Source organism: Lagenorhynchus albirostris, chromosome 11, assembly GCF_949774975.1.
Source record: "Lagenorhynchus albirostris chromosome 11, mLagAlb1.1, whole genome shotgun sequence".
Classification (NCBI taxonomy): domain Eukaryota; kingdom Metazoa; phylum Chordata; class Mammalia; order Artiodactyla; family Delphinidae; genus Lagenorhynchus; species Lagenorhynchus albirostris.
Window position 1 is genome coordinate 93,865,493 of NC_083105.1, and position 25,865 is coordinate 93,891,357.

Below are 25,865 nucleotides of genomic sequence, written 5' to 3' on the forward strand. Positions count from 1 at the left end.
AGATGGGAGGTGTTGGCGCTGGAGTGAGGTCAAGGCTGCCTTCAAAACATTGAGTGCTAAGAGCTGGAAGCCACAGGAGAATCAGGATCAACTGCATTCAAAGCGGCATCTGTGAATAAAATTGGAGGAGATCTATGACTAGTGGGAGAAAAAGACCCCACAAGGTTCTTGCTGACCGTCCGTGTTTTTTTTGTTTTTTTGTGGTACGCGGGCCTCTCACTGTTGTGGCCTCTCCCGTTGCGGAGCACGGGCTCCGGACGCGCAGGCTCAGCGGCCATGGCTCACAGACCCACACGCTCCGCGGCATGTGGGATCTTCCCAGACCGGGGCACGAACCCATGTCCCCTGCATCGGCAGGCGGACTCTCAACCACTGCGCCACCAGGGAAGCCCTTGCTAACCTTCTTTGAAATTGAAATGCTTTCTCGGTAGATACAAATACAAATTTTGGGAACGTGGTAATGAGGATGCAAGTGTGACCACAGTGGGATGGTTGCCTTCGTTACTCAGTCTTGATGGGCTCTTAAGGGTCTTACATCCATCAGGGCGGGAAGCTGGCTCCTGTGGCGCCCTGGCTGAGTCATGATCATTGGTTGGAGTAAGAGCCCACACACACCCCAGGCCTCTGGTTTTTCTCTTCCACCTTCCTGTGGGTCCCAGGAGAAGAGAGACACAAGCTCTCAACTGAAAAAGCTGCCTAAGGGTAGCTTTAGGGCTGGGGCTTTGCTGGCGGGTTTCCTGCTCTGAGCAGGAACTTACCAGCTCTATGTACCTGTAAGTTGAAATAGAACCAGTGACTCTGTCTTAACCTTCTGTCCTTGTCTTTTTTGTCCTGCCAGAGCCGGGTGGCCCATCTTTCACCATCGGCAAAGCCATTTGGTTACTGTGGGGTCTGGTGTTTAACAACTCCGTCCCGGTGCAGAACCCAAAGGGGACCACCTCCAAGATCATGGTGTCGGTGTGGGCCTTCTTTGCTGTCATCTTCCTGGCCAGCTACACTGCCAACTTAGCTGCCTTCATGATCCAAGAGGAGTATGTGGACCAGGTTTCCGGCCTGAGTGACAAAAAGGTAGGAGCACCGTTTGAAACCTCCCATCTTTCCCCCAGTCCCATTCTCAGCCATACTTGGAGCTCTCACGGACCTGTTAATATCCTAAACCTTTAGAATCGACCGTTCTTCCTTATGGCTCCTGAAATTGGGACACAGGAACAGAATTCAGTTTCCCCACCGAAATAATATTACTTCACGTTCGCCTTCTCACTTGTGAAAGGTTGTCACCAGCGCGCCCTGGGCCGCAAATGAGGGGCCTGGTGTGTTAGCGGTTTTCTGAGTACAGGGTTCCTCTTGTCTGGGGCGCTCAGGAGGCCTGGCAGCAGCACCAGGCTGCACCTTTGGGCTGTTACTAGAGGGCACCCACGCTGAGGGTGCCGGCCTGTCACGGCCCTCATTTTCCTCCCAGGGCTGTTCGCCTGCACGCTCCCCCTTTGTTCCTCTGCACGCTCGCGGGTTCCCAGGGTCGAGGAGAAGGATTGTTCTCATTGTGTCCTGAAGAAAGGTAGCTGCTGCCTAACTGGATCGGGGGGTGCCGATGAATGGGTTGTCCCCATACCAACCGCAGGCCTCCCTGCTGGCCTGTGCCGCGAAGAGAGGAAGGGAAGTAAGTGTCTACTGGTTGCCATGTTTTCTGGGTGAGGATGTGTAAAACCCAGGCTCAGTACCTGTGACTCTCTAGGTCTGCTGGAAGCAACACAGGTTCCGTGGGAGCTCTGGTCCAACCCCAGTCCTAGCGGCTACCTTCCTGGAGTGCCCAGGAGAGCCCCTGGATACCCCAAATCACTCTGGAGACTTTCACTTACAATGTCTCCTCTTCTCCGTTTCCTTAAGATTTAGAAAATGTGATTTCCCACCCCTTCCCCCAGGATGAAACTATGTGATATAGACGGATGTGTGTTTAGACCACATAGGTCAGATGTAGTTCATGCTTTATCACGTGGGTCAGCTTCTCCCAAGACAAAACCTTAAACACTTAGCAGATGGTTTGAGAAGAATGAAAAGGAGGAGATATTCTCTTTGGGGACTCAAGTTATGATTTCTCCATCTACTCTCACTACTCACCAAGGACATTCAAAAGCTTAAGGAAGATAAACAGCTTCTTAAGGGAATAAAAATGTATACATATATACACACACACACATACATGGAACACTCACGATGTTCACCTCTTTAGGTTGGCTCTTTCTTTGGTTTGTCTTCCTTTTCACTTTATTTTTCTTCCTTCCTTTTAAAAACGTTCCCTCTCTTCTATTTCCTTCTCCCTTATCTTTAAGCTTTTTTCTTTTTTTACTTCTTTTTTTCTAACTCATGATTTATTATGCATTTCTTCAGATAGTCATCCATCTATTACTTCATTCACTTTAAACCTTTCTCTCTCTCCTTGTTCCTTTGTCAGCGTCCTCCCTTTACCATTCTGATCCTCCCAGAAACTGTGAGCTAGACCCCTCCCTTCATCCCTTTCTACAGCTACTTTTTGTGTCTATTTCTGTGACCTGGGCAGTCGTGGTGCTGAGAGCAGCTGATCTCCCAGGGCTCCGTACTCGGATGTGGCAAAGCTGAGGTGGGCCACGGCCACCCTAAGACACGAATGTGGCAGAAGCGTGACAGACCGTGTCCCCACGTGTGGATCTGTCAGGGGTACGGAGGACCATATCCTCACATCAGGGAACGGCAGAGGTGTGCCGGATTATGTCCCCATGCAGCGTGTGGTGGGACCGTGTCACCACGCAGTAAATAACATGGTCGAAGGGTGGTGGGCCACAGCCCTTCCGGGGACTCTGGGCTGTTAAGTAGGGGATCCACCACCATTATCACAGTGTTTTCTTTCGTTTCCTCTGAGAATTGGTTAGGACACTGTATTTATGTTTCTCATCCTCTCAAGGGCCATCCGGCAACAACTGAATGATTTTCTACTTGAACTAAGCATAATTGAGATGGAGGGAGATTGTTTTCCCTTCTGTGGTTTGGAAAGAACATATTGTTCTGGGCTGCTTGAACAGAGAGGCTCTGCCCCTGTCTGTCCTCCACACCACATTGGCTATGTTCTGAGAAGTTGGATCCCATCTTTGCTTAAAGAACTTGAGTGGCTCCATTGCTTACAGAATAAAGACAACTTTTTTCAGGCGTGGCGCTCAGAGCTTTTACACATGATTCCCCGTGTGCACCAGCAACTCCGTCTCATCAGCCAATGCGTAGGCTCTCGCATCCTATGTTCTAGGCATCCTTGCCTCCTTAGCCTTCCCAGCGACACCTCTCTGCATCTGCCTGGGGTGTTCTTCTCCTTACTTCTTCACTCACCAAACTCCTACTGAAATTGCAAGACACAGATCAGAGATCCCTTTGTTTGTAAAGCCTTCTCATCTGGGCTCATCTGGGAAGTTAGCCATCGTCTCCTCTGTCGTGGCAATTATTCATACCTTTATTATAGCACTTGTCTCCCACATTGTAACCTACAGACGTGTACCTGTCCACATCTCCCCTTATTTGACCATGAGCTTCACAGGGTCAGTGACCATAACTTGGTTATCATTTTTACAAAAAGTCTGTAGGGAGAGAGGGAGAGATGGTGTACTAATTTAAGAGTCTCTTGCACAGAGCAGTGGACTAAGCATTACAGGCAAAGAAAGCAGCAAGAGAGCAAGAAGCCTGTAACAGCTGTTCAGTTTGAAAATGATTATCTGATCCACTTCAGAACTCTGCAAATGACAAAATAGCATCTGACCAGAAAGTGTCAACATAATTTACAGAAGTATAGAAAACATTTAAGTAACCAATGACATACAACTGCAGATCAGTGTCAGGAACAGTATTATAAGTCAGAGAGTTTTCTGAAAGTGCACTTAAAATGTCAAAATTCTTATCCATTTGACTTCAAAACACCTAAAGAAAACTAAGTCTTGAGAATGACTTACATGAGAGGAAGTATATTCTGTGAATTTAGCAAAAGAAAATAATAAAGTCTTCAAAACGATAACATTGAGAACAGAAATGAGGTGACTTTGAAGACTCTCTTTTCAGTGCCATGAAATTTTCATCAAGGAAGGTAACATTTAAAGTGGAGAAGGGTTTCTATACTTGTTTAGACTATCACGGATGACATATCTTCTATGTAACTCAGACCAAACGATAAATATTTTGGAGTGATGATGGGGAGATATTTGTCGTCATTAGATTTAGATATTTTAAGCAATTGTCTTCAATTTTATGGCAGGAAAATGTTCCCAGATCTCATTTATGTTAAGGTACAAAGTCAGAACGTTCAGAGTTAAATTTCCATGAAATCCTATTCGGGGGCTCCTTTTTTATTGGATGGCTTCCATCTTGCAATAGCACATTACATCATTGAATTCAGAATTATTCCACTACATGCTATAACTAAATATGGGTGCAAGTGCTAACATTTAGCAGCCCTACTGTACATTCCATCAGCTCTCCCAGTGGGAGGAGGATATAAGGAAGCTGGTGACATCTTTCTTCTCTTAACAAAGAGCCCACAATGCTCATTCTCATATTCTCAGCTGTCCAGATGGATTTCTCATTTCGCAGTCGGCCAACCACAGTATAGAGGAGAGTTTGGCCAGGCGAACAGGAGACATATTTTCCGGGCACTGGATACATTAAGTATTTACATATATGTTATATGAATAATCTTCATCAGGTATGACTATTCCCATTTTACAAATACGGGCACTGAGACTCCGGGAACTTTCGTGATTCCCTAAAGTCATACATTATCAAGTGACAGAGCCAGGGTTTGAGTTTCTGTGTGTTTGGCTTTAAAAGTCACTTTGCCAGGATGTCTCCCTTGTAGTGAATCCCAGACAAAGTTATGACACAGCTAAGGATCGGTATTGACACCCCTGCACCCCACCCACTTCCTCATTGAATCTCCTACCCTCTCATTCAATGACCTTCAGTTTTGGTTCCACTTAACCTAACCCTTCTCAAGTCACCATACACTACCACTGCCAAGACTGCTACTACTACCTCTACTACTAGGACTGATAATAATAATAGCAATTATCATTATTATTAATATGACTTCAACACTGATATCTCTGCAAACATTTTTTTCAGCTCTCAGGAGCCAGGCGTAATGCCAAATACATTACATAGATTTCTTATGTAATGGTGCTTTTATAATCATACCTTCATTTGTAGATGAGGAACTTGAAGCTTGGAGAGGTTAAGTCATTTGCCCTTCTGATGTTCCTGGCTGGCCAACAGCCCCTCAGCCGTGTGCCACCGTGTTCAGATTCCAGTGTTCTTTCCAGTTAATCCTCTTTCTTCCTGACCTTCCCATCTACCTTCCCGAAGCTCAACAAGTGGGATCCTTTTCCCCTATTAAACGGGAGCTATCTGATTAACTGATCCAAAATAATTAGATAGTATTTTAACATTTGCCCCTTATTTAATAAGTCTTTCAGAGGCATTGCTTTGAACAGAGAATGGTGGTGCTTTCGTGGACCTGGGCAGGCTAATGGCCCACAAATGGACTTTAGCCTGGGCCTATTGTGACCGTGAGCTTTAAGCCACTGTTGGAGGGTGGCAGAGGGGTGGCAGCAGGACAGAGAAGCGTCAGTGGTAGGTTCAGGGGGTGAAGGAAGCCTGCAGGGAGGCAGAGGCTGCCAAGGTCACCAGGGGCTGCCGTCAGGCCAGGGGGCTCCCGAGGCTGCGTTCACATTCCTACCTTACACATTCCTGCCACCAGTGTGACATACGCCCGCATTGTATTTTGCTGTTCTTTTCCTCAAGGAACTACGGGAACTTTATGAACTTTAAATGTCAAAAGGTGTTGATCTGGTTAATGAGGGCAGACATCTTCGCCTGCAACATTGAAGGTACAATCAGGATAGCCTTCTAAAAACTAAGGAAGAAGCCCGTGGCTTTTCTAGATAAAGATTATTCTGAGTTTCTGAGAAGTTCCATAGAGTCTGGAAGCTGTCTCGTGTCCTTCTGGCAGATAGGCAGTGTATGACTTTTTAAATCAGCACGCAAACAAATGTGTCCGTGTGCATCCTGGAAGAAAGCCAGCCTGGGGTAAGATATTTACACCACAACTACACTGATGTGTGATGCTTGGATGGCATTTGAGCATGGGTGAGGACATGGGTCTTGCTTGCCACTGTACAAATGGTACTTCCTTGCCCTATTAACTTTAGGCCAGAAGCCAGTGGAGGCAGCTGACCTCAAGCCTGATCTGTCACACCCTGGTTCTGGCCCAGACCATCTTGGTCAGGTCATGGAACAGTGAGCTAAAAGTAGCTCGCCAGGCAGAGCAGCAGGAATGACCGACTAGCCGGGGACCTAGAAATGAGGGCCTGGGCTGGGCCTCCAGGTAGCTGAGCAAAAAAAGGGTGTGACTTATTACATGGAGTCCCTTGGAGCTGTCGGGCATCTGGTCCTTTTGTTACAGCTGGCCAAGAGCAGTTCTGGAGGAAGTGACAAGAGAAGAAAACTCCCCAAACCCTGGGACTGTACGGGGTACAGGACACACATGGGTGGGAGAGGGGACACGTGCCCATTTGTCTCCTAATTAGCTGAACCTAATTAGCCGGTCCAATGCATGGACCACCACCCCAAGTACTGAACCCACTCATTCCTGCCAGGGCGGCCTCCATCCAGATGCATCCAGAACAAAGCCCTGGGGCTTAAGCAGCCCAGCTCTGCTGCCCAGGGTCAGCTCTCAGCACTCCTCTAGGTTTCTTTGAGAACGGGGCTGCTTACGGCCCCCAGCTGGCCCCCGTGAGCTCTAATTCCCGAGTCCATTCGTGACTGGCCGCCCTGACTGAGGCGTCCAGTAGGGCTTAGCAGTGGCCACCCTCCCGGCCCAGGGATACGGGTGTCCCCGTGTTGATTGCTGAGCTCCCGAGGGAACCCCAGGGTCCCCTTCCTCTCCTCTCGTGTCCCCTTTATAGCATCAGGCCTCGCTCTGCCCTCCTCTCCTTGAAGGACCACCTGCGTCCTGACCCTCTGTGACTTCCCACACAGGATACCTCACCTCCCACCTCTGCTATACTGTTGGGGCTTCTAGGGGTTGAACGGTGGTCCCCCAAAAGATACGTCCACATGCTAATCCCTGGAACCTGTGAGTGGTGACCTTATTTGGGGAAAAAAAAAGATCTTTGCACATGTAATTAAGTTGAGCATCTCAGGTTAGGACCGTCCTGGATTGCTGCTAAATCCAATGGCAAGTGTCCTTATGAGAGAAAGGCAGAGAGAGAGCTGACGCAGAAGAGAAGACCAGGAGAAGTAAGAGGCAGAGACGGGAGTGTGGCAGCCACAGAAACACCTGGAACCACCAGAAGTTAGGAGAGACAAGGAATGGCTTCTCCCCTAGAGCTTCTGGGGGGAGCGCAGCCCTGCTGACACCTTGACTCCTGGCCTCCAGAACGTGCGAGAAGAAATTTGTATTGTTTTAAGCCGCCAGAGGCTTGTTGTGGCAGCCACGGGAAACGAACACGGGGCCTCAGTGCCCCTCCTGTAACCTGCACTCTCAGGGGCTTGCCCCCCTTAAACCCTGGAGCTATTACTCACCTGCTCTTGTCAGCCACCCAGCCCCGTCCTTCCAAAGCGGGTATTTCTTACAGCAGAATCCAGTTCATTCCCCCCTGCCCCCCGACTAATCTCCTCTGCTTGGAAGAACAGATCTACGTCACCCTGAAGATTTGCAGAGACATGGTTTACACCCAGAGGGAGTCTTCTCCCTGCTGCTTAATTTTAAGGAGACAATAAAAATCCCACGTGTCACTGTGTGCTCCCTTTTGCTCTGTCCTTGGGCCTGATTACTGTTAGTTTCTCCCAGTATGTAGCGTGTTATCTGTGTGTACGCTCCCCGCGCAGCCTTCTACTAGACCTCTGAGCAGGGAGGCCATTGTCAAAGGGGACTGAGGACATGTTTTTGTAAGATGTATCATTTTCACGACTCTTCTGGGGAAAATATTATTAATGCAGCCCTCTTATATTCTGGATTTCACTGTGCTGTTCCTATCACGGGACTGCAAGGGACGTTATTTGATCATCAGGTACAAGTGATGTTTTGCTCATCAAAGGCAAACAGGTGTCCTCTCTCTTCATGTAGATGAATGTATCTTCCCTGTTACATAGGAGTGCACACTCACATATGCAAGTATATGTGTGCATATGTGTGTATAGATACGTATATCTCCATCCTCCGAAACTACATAAAGATAACAGGATAACTGGGTAGTTAGGAACTTGACACTTAGCCAAGCTGCATAAGGAGCTCAAGTTTCCCATGTCCATAGGAACTTCCGTTTTACAGAGTTGATCTGAGAAAGGACGTCTTTACCTGGAAAAGAAAGAAACTTTTGTCTCATTCTGCTGATATTAGTGGAACCATCATTTTGTGAAATGAAACAAAAATGAAATGAAGGAAGGAAGAAGAAAAGAAAGAAAAGGAAGGAAAGAGAAAGAAGGAAAGAAAAACGAACATCAGAACCCAATCGTAAGCTAGATCTGCTCTGTGTATCTCTTCTTGGAAAGGTGGTCCTGTGCAAGGTATTGGAGAGATAGATGCCTTCCCGGAGCCATGACATTTTTTATAATTGCTACTACACAGATTAGCATGAGGATGAATTCACAGTTTCCCCACCTGAATTGACCCCAAGTGAAAGCCAGCAATAGACAACAAGCAATTTTATTAACAAAACTCAAAGCATGTACCACCAAGTGCAGTACTCAAGCTTTGGGTGCGCTGAGAGCGGGAGAAAATAGTGAGCGTGTCTCTGAACTGGTCAGGTCCTTGAATTTATCTGTGTGGCTGCCATATGGGACCTCTCTGGTCAGGCCATTTCTTCCAGGTTGGGAAGAGCAAGCGGCCCTGGGGAATCCCATAGAAGTTCGAATCTACTTATGGTCAAGTCTCTGGTTGTGAGAGAAGTGAGCCCTTGCATTTAGCTAACTGTTGAAAGCAGTTTTTTTATTCCGAAGTTTATAGATGTCCAAGAAAAATAAGAGGGTTCCTCAACATCCTTTTCTCTCTGGTTAAAAACAAAAATTAGAAATAAATGTTTCCGTAAAGGGGGCTTTTACAGGCTGATGAAATCTTAGCTTGTGTTTTGAGGATTTATTAAGAACTAGTGTTTCACTTCTGGGCAACTAAGTTCAAGTCCTTTGAGACAAATTAACGCAGCCGTGAAAATTTATATGTGGCCAAAGGCATCGGGCCTAAAATGAATCAAGTTTTAGAGACGTCAGAATTGTATTCACAGTGCAGACTGTGGCCCGGGCTGGCTCTGGGCCTTCGTTTTGGTCTTTTGGCACTTCCAGTACACCCTCCACCCCATAATGGTGGCAAGAGAAGTGGGCAAGGGCCTCCGTGGCCCGTGTGCAGCCTGGTGTATTTTGGGAAGCCTTCTGCATTGCCGGGCTAGCTGGGCATGTGCTAGGGCCAGGAAGGTAGGGAAGCGGGTGTTCGGAGCGGGGTGAGGGTGGTGGCTGAGAGAGCCTGAGGCTGGGGAAGCCCAACCATTTCTTCTACAATTCACGTCAAGGTTTCCTTTCCAGCGAGGGTCACAGAGAGCCCAGGAGAGACGGCTCATCCTCTGCAGGCACCAGAGCCTCAGACATTTCTTCTGCCCTATTTGGGAAGATCAGATGCAGAGTGTCAAGGGCCATGGCTCCAGGCAGCTGCCCACATGGAGGGTCCCCGAGGTGCAGGCAGCTTAGACTTTCAGGACGCAGAGTCGGGAGGAGGAAAATCGGGGTTCTGGGTCCTCTGTGTAATCGTCATAGGATTAGTCTGTCCATGTGGACCTGTCTGTGTTGGCGACACCCAGGAAGGGGTGGGTTAGGGCCAAGTCTTGATATCAGAGTCACTCAGGGAACCCTTTCAAACGAAACAGGACTCTGTCCATCCAGCTGGAAATAAAAGTCCAGGTGGCAAGAGCTGCCGCCTGAGCAGGACGCAGCCAGGAAACCAGACATGTGAAAAGGGTTGAGAGAGGAGCCGCTCTGCGGGGAGCTACTGGAGGGCTGCGCCCCCTCCACTTTCCTCCCACCCCTCAGACCTACTGAAGGGGCTTTGAGGGGGTCACTGGGAGAGCTTGGCATTCACCCCCTGTGGTGAGAATGGGGGAGGGGCTGGCATTTGCCCCAAACCTGAGAAGACCCAGGTGACAGGTTCCCACCCACGGCAGGTCAGGCCTGCATCCCTCGAGTCCACATCAGGCCACTCGGGCAGGAGGGGGCCAGTCTGGGCCGGGAGTGGAGGGAGGTGATTTTAAAGGTACCTGCCCACTGGGCTTCCTGCTCAGGATGAGGCAGCTGCCCATCCAGAGATACATGGGAGGGTGGCAGCCGGCGGGGGAGCCGGAGGGATTGATGTAGACGAGCAGCTCCCTTCAGGGAGCGAGACCCAGGTGCTCACCGAGAGGCTCTCGGGGAACCCGTGAACTCGCCTGCCCAGGAGAAGAGTCTGCCCTGCACAGCGGCCTCGTCCAGAGAGCATCCGTGCCGGCTCACTACGGCACCACGAGGTGGGTGCTGCCCGCCTCCGGCTTCTCCTACTCTCTGCCTTCCACCCCAGGCCCCCCAGAGACCGGGGGAGAACAGAACAGCTCAGGGGCAGGTCCCGTAAGAGCCGGCGTCAGCACCTGGGGTTCCTGCAGACACACGGCCGCCTCGGCCCTTATTCATGAACAATGATTGAACTATTTAATGCACACACGCTATGTGCCTGTTGTCAGACTCTTCACATCTGTGTCTCCTTTAATCCTCGTGCCCACCCTTTGCGCTAGATATTATCGACATCTTTCCATAGATGAGGAGAGTCATTTAAGGGATAAGCAAATTCGCAAGTCACACAACCAGCAAGTGAGGGCATCGGATTTGACCCAGGGAGAGCCGACTCCAGAGCCTGCAGCCGTCCTGTCTCACTGCACTGCCGTAGCCCCATGTGCTCTCTGTGTGGACACGGGGAGGAGGGACACGCTTCTAGAGACACAGGCCTGGGGCAGCAGAACCCAGACCAGCCCCCGTCGCGGGACCCTGTCTGACCTGGCTTCTCGGATTCTCAAGGAGGTGATTATGGAAGCCCACCAACCCACTGAGAGCGGGTAGACCCTCTGCCCAGGAACCTAGAAGAGACTTCTGTTCACTCCAGTCTAGGAATAGCCAAGGGCTCTATTGTCTTTGTTTCTGAACTCAGCCCCTCGCACCTTTAAGAGCCACGTACTTGACGAGTGTTGCCTGGATGAATGAATGAATCAAAGAGACACGGAATGTTGTCGGGCACCATGTTTTCTCCCTTCCAGGAAGTAACCGATATACATACTTACTTAATCTGATCCTACTCTCAAGAGAGAGGAAAGAATTGGAGAGGAGGGAAATGTATCGTTCTCCCCCAGCTCCATCCTCCTCTTAGGAGGGAACTAGAGCAAGAACTGTGTTCACTTACTGCTTCTGAAGTGCTCGTGGCTAGGAGACCATCAATGGCTTAAGTCTAGAAACCACCTCGATAGTAAATGTGCTAAAGGCTTAATTCCTTCAAACTTCCTCACCCATCTCCCAGTTCATCACTTGCACGGCACTGGGTTCTGAGTTAAGCATAAGGCAGTTCCAGTTCTTGCAAGAACTGATTGCCAGCAGACCGTGAGACAGCTGGGACTTGGCCTCTTCTGGACCGAGTACAAGAGAGCCGTTGAGCTGGGTGTCATCCTGGTACTGAAGAGAGAACGCTGTGATGTCTAGTGATGTCTCCTAGTGGCCTCGAGTACAAATTGGACAAGATGGCAAACAGCCTCGCGTTAGGAAGCACGCTGCGGCTGCAGACCTCCCGGGCAGAGGTGCCACTAGGGAGTGAGTCTCCCAGGGAAAAAAATGCACTTGAACACACAAGGTCATCCACTTACGTGTCTTTACGGGACACACCCACCCATGCCTGCAAACGCGCGCACACACCAGAGGGTGCAGATGCGGCTCTGACTGGGCGTGCTGGGCAATTTCTGCTTTTTTCCGTTTCTCCTTGTAAAAGCACGTCAGATTAATTCCGGCCAGTTACGGCCAAATCCCTTTCTCTCTGCCAGTCAGGGCCGCCTGAACAGGCAGGAGGCTCTCTCACCTGCTTCATTATGGAAATTGATATTCCAGCGCTGAAGAGCCAAGCAGCCTTCAGCACAGCAGCGATTCCAGGCTGTGATGAGAAGAGGTGGTCTGACAGCTATAAATAACAGTTCACGGGACATGTGGACGTCAGTTAGCTGGGGGTCAGATGTAACCATGAATGTATCCATACTCAGAAGACCTGCAGTCAAGGGCAAGCATGAGCCACCATGGAAAGGGCACAAAACGACACACACACACACACACACACACACACACACACACACACACACACACACACACACACACACACACACACGCTCAAGCACGAAGAAATCAATGAACACTTAAGATCTCACATGGTGAGATTCATTTCTTTGGAAAAGGCCTGCACGGTTCCTCCAGGAGCTGCTATACGCAGAGCAGGAGTCTTCCCAGCGATCACAGCTGGGAGGACTGACTTCGCTCTTGACTGCCTCGCCCTGTCCCCTCACCCCAGCACTTGAGTTAGAATTACAATCTCTCCTCTCAGTCCCGAGTCATCAAAAAGAGGCTTTTAACAGAATCAGGTAATTGTCACCCTGGTCGTCTCTGCTGGGGGTGGCACAGGCCAGACACAGCTTCCAGCAGCACGGGCACCTCTGCTTGGTGGTGTGGTCTCGGTGACAGGAGCGGGGCTGGGGGTTGCAGGGAGGGCTTGTTGGGAAGCTGGGCAGTTCTCCAGCCCCTCCTGAATAGTCTTCATGATGTGCCCTCAGTTTTCGGTTTGAAAGGTCGCAAAATCACACATCATCCACTACACCCAGCATGGGTCCCTCCGGGTTACAGATGACCCAGCCAAGCGGCCAGTCTACCACCACTCCCCCTCCCTTGCCGGAAGCAGCACTCCGTGCACAGCGCGGCATCCTCGACATCCTTGCAGGATCTGAAGGACGCGTGGTTCAGCGAGGAAGGAAGGATCCCTGAAAGAAAATGGTGCCCAGGGCAGTCCTCAAGTGGGGCTTATTGGTCTGCGTGACCGCTGCTGTTGTGGAACATTTTCACGTGCTTTCTAGTTGAAACATTTATATAAAGAACTAAAAAACTTTAAACTATCTGCTACTTAGAATGAAGAGATCTTGGGGACATTTAGTAATAGTTTAATCACAGGTTAGTGAGACTTTTTTTTTAACATCTTTATGGGAGTATAATTGCTTTGCAATGGTGTGTTAGTTGCTGCTGTATAACAAAGTGAATCAGTTATACATATACACGTATCCCCATATCCCCTCCCTCTTGCGTCTCCCTCCCACCCTCCCTATCCCATCCCTCTAGGTGGCCACAAAGCACCGAGCTGATCTCCCTGTGCTATGCGGCTGCTTCGCACTAGCTATCTACCTTACGTTTGGTAGTGTATATATGTCCATGCCTCTCTCTCACTTCGTCCCAGCTTACCCTTCCCCCTCCCCGTGCCCTCAGAGACTTTTTTGTTTTTAAGATTGTCTCCCTTTTGACACTTAGATGTGATTCCTTTGGACTGAAAACACGGGGCTTTTGATTTTGTGGCCATGGATCATGTAGGAAAATAGAGACTTTTTGGATGCCCTGGAGGGGAGCTTAGAAAAGCAGCAGGGCCCAGGAAGTGGGGTATGAGTACAGAAAGAGAAGTGTGAGGGCCAGCCCTGACCCCAAGCAGAGGGAAGCCCTTCCCCTTCCTCCAGCGCTTCATCACCGTCTCCTGCCTCTCCCCCAGCCCAGCTACCCCACCCCTGTCCTCCTACCACCACCAGACCCCACCTGTCACCCTCCACTAGAATCACTGATCGATGCCCATTTCCTTCACTGCACTGGGCACTCCTTGAGGCAACAGACATGCTTTCAATAACTCTGTTCAGCTCCTGGGATAGTGCCTGGTACATTATAGAAGGGTGTTAAGTGAATGAATGTTCCCAGAACAGAAACTAATAATATTAGCACTGAAGTTCTGCTTTCTTATGGATTAAATTGCCTTTAATGAGCTAAGCATTTACAGTCTTCCTTCTCTGGGGAAATGTATTTCTGTTTCTGAACAGCTGACTTATAAATGAACTATTGAGGACAGCGTGTTCATAGGTTGGGGCCTGCCTATTAGAAATTGCATTTCCAAAGCCAAAAATACATCAGTCTTTGTATTGTGCGCTCCTCTGCAGTGTGAGCAACCATGACCATCATCCGTGGTGGTCACTATGGAAACCACATCGGTAGTTATGGTCTCAGAGTGGACCAGTCATCCCTGACCAGGGGTTGCCTTCCTGGGCTAGATGCTCTACATTCTTGGTCTTCTTTACTTCTCCTCCCAGACCTTTTAGGCAGATGCTACCTCTGCTTTCCAGAAGGGAAAACTAAGACTCAGCTACTGGAAAGCATGTGGTATGGCTGGGTTCCTAAGCCCCTCTGGTGCCTCAGTTTCCTAATTATAGAATGGGGAAAGAAATGTCACCTACATTATAGCTGTTGTGCTGATTAATGATGTATCGTACTGTCTATACTTATAATACTGTGAAATGCTTAGAATAGTGTTGCATCCCTCAGTAAATGTTAGGGTTCGGATCCTATGACAGACCCAGGGTTTGCACCGGAGTCCATCTCACAAAGGCCATGCTGTTTCCAGCAGATGACTAACATGTGCTTGGAAAGCCGCAGACAAACTGCTCCTAATCCACTCTAGGACCCACCCTCCCTCTCCCCTCCAGGATCCCTGCACTTGTCTATTTCAGTGAGATTCAGAGACGGGGTGGGGATGACTAGTACTATGCTAGGACTGGAAAGGTGTGCAGGGGAGGATGGAGGTGCCACTCTGCAGTGCTTAGACTCCCTGAAAATAGCTCTGGATCCAGGGATGTCTGGAAAGAGGGTATCTGCCATGGGCAGCAGGCGCCCGGGACCTCTTTACAGCCATCCTGTGGGGCTTTGAGAGAAAAGCCCCTCCTAGGATGCTTTTTGAGCGTCCTCCTAGGTGCGGAGTAAGAGCTCAGTGGTCGTTTCTAAATCTATGTCTGTCACCCATCACTGTGATAGAAAACAGCTACTTCAAATATTATTTCCTTGGGCAAGTGGGCCCTACCCCAACAGTCTCTTACAGGAGTGGACAGACGATAAACCTGGGTTCCTCTTAAAGCCTTCCCTAACTGCATGGGCTGTATTGCCCAAGAGTTGTCTGTCCTTTCAGACTCCAGGAAAAAGTAAACCTAACTGCTTCTACCTCAAGGTCTCTTTAAGACGTAGAAAAGAGCTTTCGCTACACTGCGAATTATTGATGAAGCCAGAGAATTTATAACATCCCTACGTTTATTATTAATATCCATTTTGACTAGTTTATTTAGCAATAGAAATCATGTTCTTATTGTCGTAAAGAGTTGCTACTCTATCATAATTTGTCCGCTAATGAAGGAAAGACTGATGCTCCCCAATGACCCCTCGCCATTTGGAAAATTCCCAGAAAGTCAAGTTAGATGTGGGTTTGGGAGAAGAGCCTGAGACCCAATGGTTTCAGTCCCTGAAGCTCCTCTTCTCGGTAGCTAAGCCAGGGAGCTCTCTTCCCATGTTCTATACCATTGAGGGGTCTCCACTGGCCAGTTCACACTTTAGACATGCTGTGTTAGTGCCCCTTATCTTGCGTACCTCTGTGATGCAAGCCTAGTGTGATGGTGTTCTCTAAACAATCAGTTGCATTGTTTTTCAGTCTCACTATCTACTCTTCATTTATTCATTCAGCCGTTAGACTCTAAATATCTACATAAACCACTGCCCGGAATATGGTGTGGGAAGATCAGAACAGCTCTGTGCAAGCACGCTCTCTCTCTCTCACCTTCCTGTCATCACTGAGTTCAGAGTCCAACTACACATCTGTCCCTGTCTATCCCAGCGGCTGCCACGCTGTCCGTGGTCAAGGCCTAGAGGCCTGGCGGTAAGAAAGACCAGTAGCTGTGCTTCTTTTTCTCAAAGAATCTCTCCTGAAACCCCTCCCACGTTCTGTAAGCCCCCACTTCAACCTGGATTCTACCTCCTAGCAGAATCCTGCCACTTTCCACAGTTCCTTGGATTAACTAAGGCCTCTCTTGTATCATCTGCCTGACTTTTTGTTTAAGTTTTTCTGTTCTCTGCACTTAGCATAACACCCAGTACATAATAGCAATTAATTCAACAGGTTATTTATTGGATGGTTACCACAGTTACATTGTGAGTAGGGTTGCCAGACTTAGCAAATAGAAATATAGGGTACCTACTTAAATTTGAATTTCTGATAAACAGCGAATATGATTTTAGTATAAATGTGTCCCCAGATTTCATGGAACCCTACCTGGGAGGTGCTGGAGATGGGCTTAAACAGCCCTGGTCTCATAGTCCGGTGAGGGGGGCAGACACTCAAAACAGTAGATCAAGTACCATGATAGAGGAATGTCCTTGGATGTGCCTTTCAAGGTTAAATAAACCCAGTCTTTTAACCTTTCAGCATGAGACTTGCTCCCCTTACCTTTAATGGTTTTCTGAACCTTCTCAAATTTCACTTGTGAGTTACAAGAGAGAGCACAGTGATCATGAAGCCCTCCCACTGGCGCATCACAGGGCCTGGCAGTGTGCTTCCCACCTGCCACATTTCTCTTTAGCTTCCCATTATAGGCTCCCTATTTAAATAGGAGCACTGCGTTATCGGCTCGTGTAGCCTGTGGTCCTCTAGGGCTCCATGATCCTTTCTGACCATGCTTTGACAAAGCCAGTTCCTGCCCCTTCTTACTCCAGGACCATGTGGTTTTTACATCCTGTGAGGGTTACTTTGTTCGATCCCTAATTGAACTTCATCCTTTTAATATCCTCTTTCCTCATGCCAGACTTATTACTTTGATGTTTAATTCTATTTCCAAATGGCCAGCCATCCAATCCAATTTAATGTCATAGCAGATTCAAGGAGCAAGTTTTACGTCCCACCATCTAAGTGAGTAAAGAAAATGGTACCTTTCCCTGTGTATTTAATGTTACCCTCACCCTCCCAACTCAAGCAATCACACCTACCCCTTCACCAAGGGTCCCATCTACCTTTTGATACAGAGAAACTTTTTTCTTTACAGTTTACTCTGGCATTGGGTAGAGACTTTTTCCCATTCTGTTAATTGGCTCCTGATTTGAAATTTATAGAATAGTTTTAAAGTAGACTAGGTTCTCTGTAAACCATTGACAAAGGGAACATGACACATGCACTTGGAACCATTAAAAGGACCCGGTGGGCTGGTATCTTAAAAGAATCATCATGGAGCTTGATAAGGAAGCTTGAATAACTTCCTGCTAGGTAGCTGAGACAATAGCCCAGTTAGTGCACACATTTACCTCTAATTTACGTCCACCCAGGTAAGGATTTAAAGAAATATAAGTGTGAAATGGACTCATCTAGATTATTCTCCCAAATATATATGGCAATTCATAAGCAAGCTACCATGCCAGTAATTCTCTCTCTTCATTTGCTTATTCTAGAAGAAGTCTCTCTCCAAGCCTGAGACGAAACACGCCTTGGGTTTTAAGTGGAAAAATTAACCTTAATATGTTTATCTGATGTGAACTTGAAGTTGTTCTTCTGAGAATTCACATCAGACCAAGCTAGCGGGGCTAGACTCAAGGAGAAAGGCACCGACAGGAGTTATGTTATTACAGACAAGAGTTTCCAGGGAGCAGTGACCCTAAAAGGCAGTCTAAGCTCAGGACATCCTGTAGGGCAGGCCCCAGTTAAGCAACTGATCTAAAATCTCAAAGAGGTTCTCAGAGAGGTTTATCCCTCCCTACCTGTGTTTCTCTTTTTCCCCACTAATGGAAATTATATTATATGGTGTGACATGTTCATATTTAACATATTTACAACGTTTGTCTCTCCCTGCTAGACGTAACCTCCGTGAGGGCAAGACTTTTTGTCCTTATTTACTGATGTATCCACAGTAACTATAATAGAGTCTGGCAAACACAGGTGCTCAAATATTTGTTGAAGAATGAGTTAATGAACTATTTAGTCGAATGAATGAATGAATGAATAAGACAGTTATATAATTCATATAGCGGTCATAGCATAAGCCAATACGTCCTTTTCTTTATCAGCCATTTGAATGTGAGGAACAGGAGATAGTTTCATCGATACTGGTGGGGAAGAGAGGGTAATGTAGAGAAATATTGGACATTTATAGTCTCAGAATTTGCTCGACTTGTGATTTCTGCTGTCAAATCATCTAAATCAAGCAGGTGTATAAGAAGAATACCGAATACTACTACTATTGTGGCTGGTCATATCTGAAATTATACAGTGATTTCAGGATTTATTTGGCAAGATACTCGATTTCTCCAAGCCCCTGACGGCGTCTCCTCTCATGTGTGCGCAGGGTACGGTGGGCCCTCTGTGTACGCGTGTGCTCACTAAGTCTGGACTGTGTTCTCTGAGTGTGAGACCTCAGCTTCTCAACCAGCCAGGTGTCCAGCAAGTGCTTTCTGCTCTCCCATCACTCATTTAACAAGAGGTAGCCAGCCCTGAAATAACTGTAACAGTGCCACTTGCCACTTTTAGAGGGAAAAGAGATAAGTGATGATAAAACCAGCTTTATATAAAGGAATTATTAAAAGTAAAAACTGTTTCTAAGATTTTCCTGGAATAAACACACATTAAACACAATCTCTTAAACCATCTTTGATCTTTTGGGTCTAAATTCCTACGCAGCGTTCCCACCCCAGCATCATGGTGCATAGCGGAGCTCAGCGAGGATGTCTGATGAAGGGTAACCCTAAAGAGGAGTGTGAGTTACCGTAGTTCAGGATGACTGACGACGAAAGGATTGAAAGTGAAAGGGCTTTTGACTTAACCCTCAATCAACTGGAAAAGTTAAATCCATTCCTCTCCGGATGTGGTTATTGGTCTTTTACTTTTGTAGCAGTCGCCTTATAATAATGACGTTTGCATTGTAATTGGAGGCCCATGAAGGACAAGGGAAGCACAGCTGGACTCTCATTATCCCTAAAGGCCCCGAAAGGCCCCGGGGAGCGGAAGCCTCTGCCTTCCCTCGATATTGACGCTCGAGCAGCGCCTGGTGCCGAGTAGATGCTCAGTACGCACGTGGTGACTGGATGAAGGAGGGGATGGAGGGGACAGGAGCCGGGGATGGCCCCTTGGCCCTGGATAGGTCATGAACTGCCCAGGCCTCTGCTTCCTGCTCTTCACAATGAGGACGTCGCTCAGTCGGCATTTCTCAAACTTTGTTTCACCCGCAAGTGTCCCGCAAGTGTCCTGGGACACATAATGGGTATTCTTTTAAAAGATCGACAGCAGAACGTGTTCGGGAAAATGCTGTAACAGGGTTAAATAAGTTCCTTTACCAAAGGACTTGTTGGAGCCCTCTCCTGTGCGGGTCCCTTGTGAACCCAGAAGGGAATGCAGTGTGTACAGTGGGATCACTGACCCCCTCCCGGGGCTGATACTCTGCAGGCTGCAATGTCCCCTGCTTGGGGGCTGACTTTATTGACCAAGGCAAGGAGTTCCGGTCTGTGTAAATGTGGCACAATGCGAGCGTGTGCGCTCATGCTGGAGTTTCCATCTCTTGGTTTGGAAGTGACTGATCTGATTGGTGGCCAGGAAAGCAGAGGTGTGCCCGTCCCCCTGCCACACCTCTCCCTGGATCCTCAGCCCTGCCTGGCACAGACCTTTGGCTGCCCTCCCCTGACCCCAACTTCGCAACCCTTGAGCTGTTTCCACTGTGATGAGAACCTCAGGTCATCATGCTAACAACTGGAGTGCCCCTAAGTTCCTGGGACATCCTGCATATGGAAATCCTGGGAGTAACCCTCAGCGGTGTCCCCCAAACGGTAGATGAGCAGCTGGGGCTTCGAGTGAAGCTCTGGAGTCCCAGTTTCCACGGCGAATCCATCTGTACCATTGACTTAAAATCTCCTTTAAAGGCCATGTCTCTTTGCCAGCGCGCACAACTTTCATAAAATACCTACACGGTCCCCGCCCCCTAACAGGTCTGTCTGCGCAGGGGTGTGAGTGGACAGAAGACGGTAACAGCTCTTTGTAACAGTCTCGCCTAAGGGGAGGTTGAGGAAGCACGATCAAGGCCACCCGTCAGGCACAGGATGACTTAAGGATAAAATTCAAATGCCTCCGTCCTTACGCCTCTGTTTCCTTCATCCCTGTGTTATCATAATCATCTCCAGCTCTGTCACATTTTTGGTGCCAACGAAATACCCATACGCATTGTCAAGTCCTAAACTTAGCAAGCTCTTGAGGGATCTCAGCTCGGATATATTTTTTGAAGGTCAAATGGAGATGGGACCAGGAAAGGTGTCCCCAGCCGGCACGAGGCCGTATTACTCCTCATTCACCAGGGATGCCAGAAGGGCACTCACTAGCTCTGAACAATAGTCATTCTCAGCTGTGTTGCCTGATAATGCTCGCCAGTAAGGAGGGCACTTTGAGTGATTTTTTAAAATATAATAAATAGATCTGCATTTGCGCTATTCAGTTCATTCACTCATTTAGTCATTCACTCATGCTGAGAGCCTACGAAGTACCACTTGCTATTCCAGATGCCAGAGAGACAGCAGTGATCAAAACAGACAAAAATCTCGTCCTTCACATCACTTGTATTCTAAAGGCGGGGTTGGCGGAGGGGAGAAAAGTAAAAGGCAATTATATGCAATCTAGGAAGGGTGTTTACTGCACAGAGAAACATACAGCAGAGAAGGGAGATGGTGTTGGCAGAGAAGTTGCATCTTTAGATCTGGTGGTCAGGGAAGGTCTCAGTGAGACTATCAGGTCTGACCTGAAGCTCGAGAGGGAGCGATGGGTATCCGGGGATTTCGGTGTTCCTAGGAACTTCCAGGAGGCCAGGGTGGCTATGAGGGGAGGGCGAGGAAAGCAGTGGGAGAGGAGGCGGTGTGGACGAGGCCCCTCTGCCGCATCCTCTCCTCCTTCTTCTGAACGTATAAGCAGACTTGGACTCTGTCAAGGCTTACGCTTTGATGTCATTTCCATATATTCCTCCCGTTATTTTCTCCTGGGAACAGGCCAGACCCCCAGTGAGCATCCCCGCCCCAGCCTCTCAGTTCTTCATTCGGTGGCTTTAGCTGTGTAATGATAACTAAATGCTGCGTCCTTCCCCTGCCCGACCATGACGGGTGCTTGGCCGCTCAGCTCCTGCCTGGACACCAACTCAGTGGTCCATATTCACACATACAAACATTCGTTCCAACTTCTGTTGAGACACTGTGCCCGGGTCCCTCTGCATCTTTGCTGGCGCCCTTCCTCTGGTCCTGAGTGCCCTCCCCACACACCTTCCTGTGTCAATCTTGGCCCATCTGTGGGAGTCAGCTCCATCTCTGCTTCCTCCCTGTAGCCGCCTCATCCCCGTTCTCTTACGATGATCTCTACTCCCTGTAAATCTCCATTGCCTCTGCTTTCCTTACGTCCCTTTTGGAACTTGGCATATTCATTTAGTCATTGGATTATTCTGCTCTACGTGTCTGCTGAACATCTACTCTGTGTATCTAGAGCTCTGTGATGTGTTTTACAGTCAAGTGTGAGAACCCTAGATTGGAAGCCTAGCTGTGTGGCTTTCTTCAAGTTACTTATCTCTCTGGGCAACAGTTTCCATGTCGGTTACATGGGAATAATAATACCCCCCTCATAGGGTTGATGGGAAGACTAGTGAGTCACTCTATGTAAATTGTGTGGTACATGAGCATAGACGTGTTAGCTGTGTCTGTATTATACCATCACTATTATTTCCAACTGAACTGCAGTGTAAGAATTGTATCTGTTGCCCCATTTCATTTCAGAGTCATTTCAGAGTTCAGTGACTTGTGCGTGGATTTGCCACATGAAATGTGTGTTGATGTTGATACTTTAGGGTCAGCCGCCTAAGACTTCAGGGTCCAAGTGGGACATGGTAAAGTGTCATAATGCAGGAATAAGCCCTTCTGCTCTGCTCTACTAGCTCAGGGACCAAACCTCAACGAGCTAACATGAACTATGATGCCACTGTCTAATCTTATGAAATAGTTCAGGAAATATTTATTAAGGCTTATATATGCAAATTTAGGAAAATACAAAAGAAATGACTGCTTTGCAATGAGGAAAACTGAGCATTAACTATAAATTCCAGGAATCCAAAGAACTTGTATTTTCTTTTCTACAAGCTCTTGTTTGGGCCACAGCAGGAGGGAAGTGACAGGCGGAGAACGAGTTCTGTTCCCTCCATCACTCCCTCCCCTCTACAGCCTGTCACCCACTGGAGCCCCAGCTCAGAGAGGCAAGGGGCTCCTTCCCCAGAAGCACAGCACCCGGAGTTGTGAAGACGTACTTACCAGGCTTCTTGCATCCAAGTACAGGTTTCTTCACATGCAAACTTAGATGTGTTTGCCACTGTAGACAACCACAGTACTAATATGAATAACGAGAAAAAAGAGCAGAAACAACTAAGGTGTCAAGTGCTTCCTAAATGCTGACTCACTTCCGGGTAGCAAGATGGGATCAATTTCTCCTGGTGCCCAGGAAGAGAACTGAGTTAATTTGGGCACATTCATTATATACCTGTATCTTCTAACTACATTCCGTGTTATTGTTATCGCAGGTCAGTCACCTATTCCAAATGAATTAGAACAATATTCTCTCCAATGAATAATGTATAATGAAATGTAAAAACAATTATTTTTCCCCCCACTTCCATCCCAGATTATAACTCTCATGAAGGTGAAGAGTCTGACTTTCTAACCCATCACTATATCCACAGCCAGCTCATTCCATGGTGGGGGTCCTAGGTGGCTGCCCTGCGCCCCAAGTTTGAAATGGAAGATTTGTAATGAGATGCTATTCCTTATTTCTCCTCCTGAACATTGTTGAAATTCAGTTTCAAAGCTAAATGGTTTGTTGATTAAGTCACTCAGTTAATAAACGGTGGCGCTCAGTTTTGAATTTAGATCTTCTGGGCCCATAACCCATGTCCTTACTTAACTGTTCTATCATTACATGGCCCTTTCAGTGTAAGCACACTCTGCTTGCTTTCCCCATCTGTCCCAAGTACTTATGGGCCATGGGACAGTGAAGGTCATACCTTCAGAGAGTCTGGTCTGTGTTGTCATCTGACCTTCTTTCCTCTTTGGGCGAACAAGGTATCACCGTGGGAGAGGACGGGGACCACTTTCCCCAGCCACCCCGTCCTGCCTTCGGGTATTGCTCAGAGTCAGAAGCCACACACACACATACATACATCATCCTACTTTGGCTGTAGGATAATATTATGGGAAGAACGAGTATCAGGCAGAATAATAAGATAATAACAGTTGATGTACTTTATAGTTCATGGGGAAATTGGGAAGATCAAAAGAGAGGAGAGATGCAAAAGGAGATGCCCTTGTGGGGACGGGGTCCCAGGCAGAGTGGTAGCTCTCATGACCCATTTACCTTAAAGAAATGAAAATATAGGCTCGCACAAAAACTTGTATGTCAGTGTTATAGCTGCTGTATTCATAGTTATCCCGAGCTGAAAGTAACCAAAATGTCCTTCCATGGGTGAATGGATAAACAAACCAATACAGCCATACAGTGGAATTCTGCCCAGCAATAAAAAGGAATGACCTGCGGATACACAGCAGCAGCATGGATGAATCTCAGAGGCATTATGAGAAGTGAAAAGCCCGTCTCAAAAGGCCACATGCTGTGTGATTCCATTTGTAGGACATTCTGGAAAAGACAAAACTATGGTAACAGAGGACAGACATCAGTGGTCACCAGAGGTTAAAGGTGGAGGGAGGACCGTAGACAAGGAACATAAGGGAATTCTTGGGGTGGTGGAACTGTTCTGTGCCGTGATCGTGCTCCTGGTTACAAGATTCTATATGTGGTTAAAATTAGTTGAATGAATGGGGAGTTACTGTTTCACAGGTACGGCATCGCAGTTGGGGAAGATGAAGAAGTTCTGGAGGTAGATGGTGGTGCTGGTCGCACAGCAGTGTGAATGCACTTAAGGTCACAGAACTGCACACTTAGAAATATTTAAAATGGTAAATTTTATTGCTAAAACAGAAGGACATTTTTAGAAGGTAAACTGAGTACCAAACATACCTTTCCTATGAATAAATAAAAATAGCACAAATGCCTGTGTTAAAGGCAAAACGTTCTCAGATTGGATCACAAAGCAAAACCAAACTACAAACAATGGATTCAAAGGTACATCAATAGCAAAAAACGATCAATTTTATGTATATTTTACCCCAATTTAAATGAATGAATGAATCAATAGAATAACAAAATGCATAGAACTGTACCTAAAAAATAATGAAAGTCAGTGATAAAACAGTCCTGTGAAAGCAGAGGGTGCCGATGCGATAACAGTGATAACAGGAGCGTGCTGCGTAGGTAAAGTGGTCCCCGGAGAATTCTGCTGTTCTGCCACGTCCTCATTATTAGCAGACCGGGCAAAGGCTGCCCTTGTAGCCTAAGCATTCCCACCTTTTCTCCTGGGTGCCTCAGAGGGCTGAGTGGCATTTGGGCATTGATTTTGTGTGTGTGATTCAAATGGAAAAGCCAGAGTGATGGAATTGAATATTGATGTGTGGGATGGTCAAGCTTTGAAGACAAAAGCCCCCAGATTCCGTGTCTCACGCGGGTGGACCCTGCAAACAGGACATTACAATATCCATCTCTGCAAGGTCGCAGAGCTGGCTTGTCCTAATTTGCATAGACCGATCGGACTCCCGACTGAAGGAGAAGAGCCAACTTTCAGGGTCACCAGCCACCCCAGAAGGCATTTCTTGCCTCCCTCCTCCTTTGAGTAGAGACCCTTTCCTTTGCCTGCTGTCGTTCCCAACATCTAGCACTAAGGAACCTCGTTGGGCTGTGTCTGGTCGTCAGCACAGAAGCCTGGACGCCATCTGGTTTTCTTTTCTTCTGCCATTATGGACTCAAAATAACTCCGCAAGGATCTGTTTCCTTCCTCACCGTGGGAACTGAACAGAGTCGGACGAGGAGCGTCTTACGGCAGAGGGTTCTTCTAACGTGAAGGGACGTTCCCGCCCCACCTCCACCTTTCCAAGCCCAACCCATCCCCCTACCAACTTAAATGCAGCCTCCTTCAAGAAGCCATCCAGGAAGCCGGGCTGCTTGCAGCCTTTCTCCCGTGGAACTTCGGTGGCACTGGTACACAGCCCGCGGTCGTGATTTCATCTAGCTGTGCATACGGCCTCTTTCACATTCTTGGACGGTAAGCAAGTATCTGATGGCGCTTCTGCCCCTCCTTGTTCTCCCTGGGGCCCAGACCCTCATCCGAGCGCATGTCCTCCGCAGCTCCCGTCTCTCTGCTTTATTCCTTCCAACCTGCTCTTCATGCTGACCCTCCGGGCTCTTTCTGACACAAAAACCCAGCCTTGACACTCAGCCAGAATTCTTCAGTTGCTTCTGATAACGATGATGATGACAGTAATAATAGCTAATATAGTGTATTTAATATGTGCCAGGCACTGTGCTAACATGTTGCCCAGATTAACCTGTTGAATACTGAGAAGCCTCATGAGGTAGGTAGCATTATTAGCCCCATTGTACAAATGTGGAAACTGGGGCACAGAGAAGTTAAGTGAGTTGCTCCAGGTCACACAGCTATTAAGCAGCAGAACTGGGATTTGAACTCAAGCAGTCTAGCTCCAGAGGCTCTGCTGTTTCTTTTCCCTTAGAGCATGGACTCTGAACTCCTTTGTGCAGAATTCAACTCCCA

General features: G+C 47.9%; 1 protein-coding gene across 1 annotated transcript in view; it reads left to right on the forward strand.

The window, feature by feature from the left end:
• The window catches only part of GRIN2B (glutamate ionotropic receptor NMDA type subunit 2B), a 426,141-nt gene that overhangs the window by 384,264 nt on the left and 16,012 nt on the right, over window positions 1–25,865 (forward strand). The window contains exon 12 of the mRNA XM_060165410.1: window positions 839–1,068. Coding sequence (XP_060021393.1) covers window positions 839–1,068 — 230 coding nt within the window. The remainder of the gene's footprint in view (window positions 1–838; window positions 1,069–25,865) is intronic.